The sequence below is a fragment of the Moschus berezovskii genome, chromosome 12, assembly GCF_049115385.1.
Source record: "Moschus berezovskii isolate FMDL1 chromosome 12, NW_MosBer_1.0, whole genome shotgun sequence".
Lineage (NCBI taxonomy): Eukaryota > Metazoa > Chordata > Mammalia > Artiodactyla > Moschidae > Moschus > Moschus berezovskii.
Window position 1 is genome coordinate 31,383,628 of NC_142471.1, and position 10,235 is coordinate 31,393,862.

The window sequence follows — 10,235 nt, forward strand, 5'->3', positions numbered from 1 at the left end:
TTTCATGGCTGCAGTCAGCATCTGCAGTGATTTTGGAGCCCAAAAAAATAAAGTCTGACACTGTCTCCACTGTTTTTCCATCTATTTCCCATGAAGTGATGGGACCAGATGCCATGATCTTTGTTTTCTGAATGTTGAGCTTCAAGCCAACCTTTTCACTCTCCTCTTTCACTTTCCTCAAGAGGCTTTTGAGTTCCTCTTCACTTTCTGCCATAAGGGTAGTATCATCTGCATATCTGGGGTTATTGATATTTCTCCCAGCCATCTTGATTCCAGCTTGTGCTTCTTCCAGCCCAGCGTTCCTCATGATGTACTCTGCATATAAGTTAAATAAGCAAGGTGACAATATACAACCTTGACGTACACCTTTTCCTATTTGGAACCAGTCTGTTGTTCCATGTCCAGTTCTAACTGTTGCTTCCTGACCTGCATACAGGTTTCTCAAGAGGCAGGTCAGGTGGTCTGGTATTCCCATCTCTTTCAGAATGTTCCACAGTTTATTGTGATCGACACAGTCAAAGGCTTTGGCATAGTCAATGAAGCAGAAATAGGTGTTTTTCTGAAACTCTCTTGCTTTCTCCATGATCCAGCGGATGTTGGCAATTTGATCTCTTGTGCCTCTGCCTTTTCTAAAACCTGCTTGAACATCTGGGAGTTCACGGTTTACATACTGCTGAAGCCTGGCTTGGAGAATTTTGAGCATGACTTTACTAGCGTGTGAGATGAGTGCAATTGTGGGTAGTTTGAGCATTCTTTGGCATTCCCTTTCTTTGGGATTGGAATGAAGACTGACCTCTTCCAGTCCTGTGGCCACTGCTGAGTTTTCCAAATCTGCTGGCATATTGAGTGCAGCACTTTCACAGCATCATCTTTTAAGACTTGAAATAGCTCAACTGGAATTCCATCACCTCCACTAGCTTTGTTAGTAGTGATGCTTTCTAAGGCCCACTTGACTTCACATTCCAAGATGTCTGGCTCTAGGTCAGTGATCACGTTATCGTGACTATCTTGGTCGTGAAGATCTTTTTTGTCCAGTTCTTCTGTGTATTCCTGCCACCTCTTCTTAATATCTTCTGCTTCTGTTAGGTCCATACCATTTCTGTCCTTTATCGAGCCCATCTTTGCATGAAATGTTCCCTTGGAATCTCTAGCTTGTTTTTTTTTTATCTCTCAGCATTGTTTTTTGTTTGTTTTGGGTTTTTTCCTCAGCATTGTTTTGTCATTTTCAGTGTTGAGTTCTTACACAGTTTTTGTCAGATTTATGTATTTCGCATGTTTGGTGGTATGATGAAGGGTACTTTTAATATCAATTTCTGTTCATTGTTGGCATATACAATTGCTATATATACACACATTTCTTTTTGTATAGGAACCTTATATCCTTCAACTTCACTAAACTAACTTAGTAGTTCAAGTTAACTTTTTTCTAGATTCCATAGGAATTTTTACATAGACCAGGATTTCTCAGTTTGGGTATCATTGACATCATAGGACATTTAGCAGCATCCCTGGGCTCTACCCTCTAGTTGCCATTTGCACCCTCTGGCACAAATGTGACATTGCCGCATGTCCTCCAGGAGGCAGAATTGCCACTGTTGAGAAACCATAGACATAGGTGGTCATGCCATCTGCAAATGAAGACAGTTCTACCTCATTTTCAATTTTGATGCCTTTTCTTTGTTTGCCTTATTGCACGGGCTAGAGTCTACAGTACAGTGTTTAAAAACAAACATTCTTTCCTTGTTCTTAATTCTAAGGGAAAAAAACACTTCGTCATCCTCCATTAAGAATGATATTAACTGCAAGGTTTTCATAGAAGTTCCCTTCTGTTATTAGTTTGTTGAAAGTTTTTTTTAGAAATCCATCCTCAGTTCAGTTCAGTCGCTCAGTCATGTCCGACTCTGCGACCCCGTGAATCACAGCACTCCAGGCCTCCCTGTCCATCACCAACTCCCAGAGTTCACCCGAACTCATGTCCATCGAGTCGGTGATGCCATCCAGCCATCTCATTCTCTTTCATCCCCTTCTCCCGCCCCCAATCCTTCCCAGCATCATAGTCTTTTCCAGTGAGTCAACTCGTCGCATAAGGTGGCCAAAGTATTGGAGTTTCAGCTTTAGCATCAGTCCTTCCAATGAACACCCAGGATTGATTTTTCAGCATCTGTGAAGATGACCTTATGATTTTCCTGGTTAATATGGTAGATTACATTGATTGATTTTTGAAAGTTAAACCAACCTTGCATTTCTAAGATAAATGTTACCTTATCATGAATTATTATCTTTTTAAATATACTATTGGATTGGATTTGCTAAAATATTTGCATCTTTTCTGATTATACTATCAGAGTAAAGCTGGCCTCAAGAGTGAGTCAGAAAGTATTCTCTCCTTTTTAGTTTTCTGGAGTTTGTATAGCACTGACATTATTTTTCTTCTTTAAATATTTGGTAGAATTCAGCAATGACACCATCTGAACTGGAATTTTCTTTATGGGAAGCTTTTTAATTTTAAAATCAAATGTTTAATAAACACAAGGCTATTCAGGTTATCTATTTCTTCCTCAGTGAGCTTTGATAGATTGTCTATCTCCAGAAGTTTGTCTAACTTGTCGAATCTGAACACCTTATAGTTCTGTAACACTTTATTGGCATTAAGTTGTTAATGACGTTTCCTTATCCTTTTAGCGTGTGTAGATGTTATAGTGATATGATGTCTCTTATTATCAATAGTGACCATTTATGTCTATCCTATTTTTTTTTTCCCCTTCTCAGTCTGTGTAAATGTTTATTGTACTTTGATTCCTACTTCCATCTTCTCAACTCAGTAACTGTTGAGAATTCAGGCTCTGCCTAGGATTTCCTTCCATGAATTGTGGCCTGGTAGTTTACCTCATTTATTTCCCTTCTTTCATGTATCTTTTGTGACTGATGTACAATATTTGAAAAACTTTGTTTTATATACTTTGTTTTTATTTTAAAGTTGTTTCTGAAGAAAGGGTAAATCGAATTCTTTTATTTCATCTTGATCGGAAGCAAAAGGCCTCAGCATTGTTATCTATCTTATCATGTTTATTTTAATGTCATACTGATCCATGGTGCTTGACTCTAGATATTATTTCACTGATACTTCTGGGAGTGAAAAAGGTATATAAGGTCCTTTATAACTTTTCAACTCTCGGATTTGTTCTTGGAGAGAGATCCAGATGATAGAGTTTTTCCCAAATAACAACTCTTTAGGAATAACAGCAATACAGAAGGGATTCAGAGAGATAGGTAGAGGTATAGCTCATAATTTCTCAGCTATAAAGACCAAAGATAATACTATTTGGCCAGTAATTCTTTCTTACAACCTTTTACTCTCAAAGTTAAAGGAAAGCATGATCATTTATGCCTAGAAAAACTAGATTGACTTGATGATGAGTTGTCACGTCCCAACTTGAGCTCTTTAAAAGAATTATTAGGGAAGAACCCTCTAACCCTGGAGGTTTGACACTTCACTATCAAGACTAAAGAAAGGCATAGGTACGTAGACCATATTTTGTTCTGACCCATATGACATTTCTGATGCTGTTACACAATACTCATGTTTTTCCCTTCTGTCTGTGTTCCAGGTTTTCTGTCTCAGCTGGTCTCTGACAAGCCGCTAACTGAATGCATCCGTGCTGGCCACTATGCTGCAAGTGTCATAATTAGGAGGACTGGCTGCACCTTTCCTGAGAAGCCAGACTTCCACTGATGGAAAAGCATGAAACTGCATCCCAGGAGTACAGACACTGCCCTGATTGTTTCCTAAGAATTCCCATATTAATCAAGAAGAAAATTAAATGCCACCTTTCCTACTATAACAATATTCATTCTTAATTTAGGGGGTACAGTAATGCACAGTAGAATCTTTATTCTCTCAACAAGCTAAAGTAGGAGGTTTATTTCCATAGTTTGATAATGCCAGGTAAATGTCAATTAAACAGGAATATAGTATTTCAATTGAAATTTTTGTTTCATTTTCCATTACATTGTAAATTCATATGTACTAAGCAAAATGGTCATTTTTTTACATTCTGCTTTGAATGCAGATGCAATTTAATATAATAGATTTTTTTAAAGGAATTAAAGATAAAACATAAATCTTTAGCTTTTATACAAGTATATTTAATTCAGAAGTGTGTTTATACACATATACACACATATGTGTTCATATATATACCACATATATACATGACAAATGGTTAAATAAGGTACAGAAATATTTATCTTTCCAAGTTATGCCAAGTAATTTCATCAGTGTGTACTCAAACATGTAATAAATTTTGGATAATTAATTTGCCAAATTATAAGCTATATTACAATATTCAAGTCATAATCTTATATTTACTTATGGTACTCTGTATTTGATACAAATAAAAACTTGTCATAAAGGGCTTTTTTTCTGTCTTTGTCCTATGCTCAGCAAACTAAGGAAGAAAGATAACTGTCTAATCCTGGGTCCTGAAATATCTGATCTGTTTATGGAGATAGAAAAAGCAGCATAACACATCAAAAAATAACTTAGTGTTGGAAACCAGTAAGCTACTGTTTTCAGGAAGACAGAATGGTATGATATAACTTCTGGGGAATGCCCTGGCAGACCAGTGGTTAGGACTTCATACTTCGGCTCCAGGAGGCACAGGTTCGGTCCCTGGTCAGGGAATTAAGATCCTTCATGCTGTGTAGCATGCCCCCCAACCCAAAAAAAATCTTAAAAAAATGGAACCTCTGGAGTCAGACTAATTACCTTGAAAAGAGCTTGTGCAAATTATTTAGCCTCTTGAACATCAATTCCTTCTCTATAAAATGGAATCATAACCCCTATGTATGAGGTCATTGAGATGATTCAAGAGGGGATACTAGGTACAAAATGGCTTGTTACAAGTCTAATAAGAACCTCCTATTATGATTATTGTTACTGAAGAAGAAGAAAATCATAGTTATAAAACTGAATTCATAGAAAAGCGTTCAGGTTTTTGTTTTAAGGACTTTTAGGTCTCCTATACTAATCTTTTTTAACATTGTTGAGATACAATTCATATACCATAAAATTTTTTATTTTAAAGTATACAATTCAGTAGGTTTTAGTATATTCACAAAGTTGAATCGCTATCACCAATATCTAAATCAAGAACACTTTCATCACCCCTAAAGGAAACCCTTTTCTTCCCAATTCACTCCCCATCCTCTGATAACCACTAATCTATTTCCTGTCTCTATAGATGTGCCTGTTCTTGATGTTCATAAAAATGGAGTCATGTAATAATGTTTTCTTTTGTGTATGGCTTCTTTCACTTAGCATGTTTTCAAAGTTTACTTGTCCTATGATATTTTCAGTACTTCTTTTTATAGCCAAATAATATTTCATTGTATACATATGCCATATTTTGTTTATCCATTCATGTTGATGGACATTTCAGTTGTTAATGACCCAGTTAACCCTTTTGGGCTGTTATGAATCATGCTGCTATTAACATTCACATCCAATTTTTTATATGGATGTATGTTTTCAAATCTTTGGGGTATATACCAGAAGTAGAATTGTGGATCACATAGTAACCCTATGATTAACTTTTTGGGAAATTGCCAGACCTTTCCAAAAGGACTGCATCATCTTGCATTCTCACTAAAAAGGTTTGTGAGTTTCAATATTCTCATACCCTTGCCAACACTTGCTACTCTCTGTTTGATTATAGCCATCTTGGAGGGTACGAAGTGATATCTCATTGTCCTTTTAATTTCCTTTTTCCTATTTATTAATGATATTGTATTTATTGACCATTTGGATTTCTTTCTTTGGAGAAATGTCTATTCAAAGTTATTGCCCATTTTTTAATTGAGTGGTTTGTCCTTTTATTGTTGAGTTGTAAGCATTCTTTGTATGTTCTATATATTCTTATCAGTCATATGATTTACAAATATTGTCTTCCACCACGTGGGTTTTGAAGCATAGGTGTTTTTTTTTCCTTTTGGCTGTGCTCTGCAGCTTGTGATTGGGCTTCCCAGGTGGTACTAGTTGTAAAGAATCCGCTTGCCAATGCAGGAGATGCAGGAAACATGGGTTTGATCCCTGGGTCAGGAAGTTTCCCTTCAGGAGGAAATGGTAACCCACTCCACTGTTCTTCCCTGGCAAATCCCTTGGACAGAGGATCCTAGTTGGCTACAGTCTACGGGATCACAAAGAATTGGACACGAACGGTGTACACACGTGTGGCTTGAGGGATCTTAATTCCCTAACTAGGGATTGAACCCGTGCCCTTGGCAGTGAAAGCATGGAGTCCTAATCACTGGACCACTAGGGAATTCCCCAGATGTTTTTAATTTGTATGAAAGTCAATTTCTCTTTTTTTTTTTTTTGTCAGTGTGCTTTTGGTTTCATGTCTGAGAAACCATTGCCTAATCCAAGGTCGTGAACAATTAACATCTATATTCTCCTCTAAGAGTTTTATAGTTTTTTCATATACTTGATTTGGGAGGTCTAATTATCTTGCTTCTGGATATGGAGTTGTCCCTGAACCTTGTTAGAAGAGACTGGTTTCTCCACTGTTGTATTGTCTTGGGGCTTCCCTGATGGTAAAGAATCTGCCTGCAATGCAGGAGACTCAGGTTTGATCCCTGGGTCGAGAAGATCCCCTGAAGAAGGGAACACTCCAGTGTTCTTGCCTGGAGAATTCTGTGGACAGAGGAGCCTGGTGGGCTACAGTTTATGGTGTCACAAAGAGTCAGACATGACTGGGCAACTAACATTTTAACTTCAAATGTATTGTCTTGGCACTCTTGTCAAAAATTATTGACCATAAATATAAGGTTTTATTTCTGGACTGTCAGTTCCATTAGTCTGTATGTCTGTATATTCTCCTTATGCCAATCAGGACTGTCTTGATTACTGGAGCTTTGAGTAAGTTTTGAAATCAAAGTCCTCTAACTTTGTCTCTCAAGGACAATTAGTTTTTGAGTGTTAGAGTATCTTTATCATATTAAAACTACTACTAAGAATTCCTTCCTCTTAAATCAGTAGTTTTGACACTGATAAACGTTTCCTATTCTTTTTTTGATAAGAAAGTCCTTTACCCCAAGGTTATTGATAAGTACCACTCACGGGCTAGACTTTTATGACAGTCACTGTTTTTAAGAAGTTCCAGAAGCATGCTTTCTGGTAGTAATTAACATGCACACAGATCACATAACTTTCTTGTATTAGCAAAATAGTCATCTGGGATGTGTGTATTTTGTTCTTGGATTTATGGCATACTTTTTTTAGTTCTCTGTTTTATTAAAGGACAAGGGAAAAATAATGGCTAGCCTTGCTGACCAGGTCTCAGGAAAACTGCCTCTTAACTGGTTGTCAGGCATCCTCTTCTCTGGGCTAAATTTTTCCATCTTGGAATGACCCAGTTCTACTTTATAGCTAACCCAGTTCTACTTTATAGCATCTTGGTTTAACAGTTCATTGGAAGGACTGATGCTAAAGCTGAAATTCCAATGCTTTGGCCACCTCGTGTGATGAGTTGACTCATTGGAAAAGACTCTGATGCTGGGAAGGATTAGGGGCGGGAGGAGACGGGGACAACAGAGAATGAGATGGCTGGATGGCATCACCGACTCAATGGACATGAGTTTGAGTGAACTCCGGGAGTTGGTAGGGAGGCCTGGCATGCTGTGATTCATGGGGTCGCAGAGAGTCGGACACGACTGAGCAACTGAACTGAACTGAACTGAGGGAAGACATACAGGACTGGGAATGGGGGAGGGGATAATGAAGTTGTCAAGAAAATATAGGTTCTGGTCTCAGGTTGGCTTCAAATAGTTGAGTGACTCTCTTATTTTATGTATTGGGTTGGCTAGAATGTTCATTTGGCATTTCTGTATGATGTTACAGAAAAATCCCGAACAAACTTTTTGGTCAAACCAATAATTTAGAAAATATAAATGCTTTGGTTATGACATTCCTAAAGGATATTGTGTATGAGTGGTTTCAACAAGGCTGCCTTCCTGAATCTGAGAAAAGATGGTCATTACAAGCCATTCATTTGCGTGTTGCAGTTGGGTGAATTGAATGGGCATAGGAAACCCATGCCTCAGGGGTGAACCTAGGTGATCTGGAAAATTAGATTTAAATATATATATATATTTTAATTGGGGATCATTACTTTACAATAGCGTGATGATTTTTACTACCATCAGTATGAATCAGCCATAGGATGTCCCCTCCATCCTAAACCCCCCTCCCACCTCCTTCCACACCTTATCCCTCAAGGTTGTCACAGACCACCCACTGACTTTGGGTGCCCTGCTTCATGTATCAAACTCACACTGGTTATCTGTTTTACATATGCTAATGTATATGTTTCAGTGCTGTTCTCTCAAATCATCCCACTGAATCCTAAAGTCTGTTCTTTACATCTCTGTCTCCTTTGTTGTCATGTATGTAGGATCGTCAGTACCATATATGGTCTTTTTCTTTCTCTTTCTGACTTCATGCTGTATAGTAGGCTGTAGGTTCATCCACCTCATTAGAACTGACTCAAATACATTTCTTTGAGTAAGAGAATTAGATTATTGAGACTGGCCTAGTCTCAGTAGGTGATCAAGTTTGCCTGAAAACTGCTGCCATGATGTGGAAAAGAAAATGATACCAAACATTTGGAAACAGGCTGGGTGCCCAAGTATTAGTATAGCAGAATAGGAGAGAAAGAAAAAGCAACGAGAGTGGCTATTGAGTTTTCTTCTAGTTTTTATTGAAGGCAAAAGAGGGTGGCAGATGATGAGATGGTTAGATAACATACCGACTCAATGGATATGAATTTGAACAAACTCCAGGAGACAGTGGAGGACAGAGGAGCCTGGTGTGCTGCAATCCATGGGGTCGCAGAGTCAGACAAGACTTAGAAACTGAACAACAACTCATTTTTATATCTATCTTCATGACATATACCTTTAAGTATTGTTTTCTTTCTCTGAATCACAGAAGAGTGATTTTCATTTTAGATCAAGGTGACAGAAATACATTCTTAAAGTCCAAGCAACCTTTGCCAAAAGCTATTGTTCTCACTTAACTATGTAAAGCAACTGTTAATTCTGTATCTTTTCAAAAAAAAGGATGCATATTATAGATTGGGTTTTTGTGAGTTTAGGGTGGGGGGATTTTGTTTTATTTTGTCTGGGTTTTTAGGGGGATTTTTTGTTTGGTAGGTTTTAAGTATTTGGGGGCTTGGGGGTGGTGTTTTTTTGTTTTTGTTTTTCCCCACACCACGCAGCACGAGAAACTTCTTCAACCTGAGATCAAATCTGAGCCCCCTGCAGTGGAAGCACAGAGTCTTAACCACTGGACCAGCAGGGTAGTCCTAGATTGTTTTAGATATACATAAGCCTACAAAAGAAGCATGTGTTGGGCTGTCTGTCTGAAAATACCACCTGTATTGAAATATAAAAACATGCACTTACTCATTTTTGTTACTCCATTACACTCAGAAACAGTGTCCATTTAATATTTTCACTGGCTATATAGTAGGTTTAAAATGTAAACAGTTTCTTTATGATTCAGTAGTAGTTCCAGAAGTCCTTCACTTTGTGTCCCCTTGGTCAAGTTCTTAAACTGCCCTAAGCCTTGGTTTTCTCAATTCAAAATGAGAATAGTGAGTGAGAGAGTGTTAGGAGAATAAGACCGTTTTATCAATAGTAAAATAAATCTGAATGTGTGGTTTGATATTTTACAGGAGCACCAAAGCAACCAAATGAGAAGGGAAATGTTCTCAGTTCACGGCGCTATTGCAGCTCGGTGCCTTCATGGAGAACAATGAACCTTTGGCCCGTCACCTGACACCATACGTAAAGATTAAAAATGAATCACAGCCGTAACGAAAGCTAAAACTATTTCGCTTCTATAAGGAAACAATATTTTCACAGCTTGGGGATGGGCAAAAGTTTCTTGTTGAGGACTTTGAAACCACTAACCATGAAAGAAAAGATACTGATATCACTCAAAAAAATGTAATCCTATCGTTCATCGAGATACCTTTAAGAATAGGAATAAACAAGCTATAGGCTAGGATAAAATACAACATATCTAACGAAGAATTTGTATCCAGAATATACTAAGAAATTAATTCAGGAATGAAAAGACAAACATGAAAGAAAATACGTGAATAGTCATTAAGTATATGATAAGAGTATTCACTTTCTGCCATAAGGGTGGTGTCATCTGCATATCTGAG

At 37.7% G+C, this 10,235-nt stretch overlaps 1 protein-coding gene across 2 annotated transcripts in view; it reads left to right on the forward strand.

The window, feature by feature from the left end:
• The window catches only part of ADK (adenosine kinase), a 566,284-nt gene extending 561,792 nt beyond the window's left edge, over window positions 1-4,492 (forward strand). For both annotated transcript variants that reach the window (XM_055425401.2, XM_055425402.2), the window contains exon 11: window positions 3,609-4,492. In XM_055425401.2, the coding sequence (XP_055281376.1) occupies window positions 3,609-3,733 (125 nt within the window). In that variant the 3' untranslated portion in view covers window positions 3,734-4,492. The remainder of the gene's footprint in view (window positions 1-3,608) is intronic.
• Window positions 4,493-10,235: the final 5,743 nt, after the last annotated feature.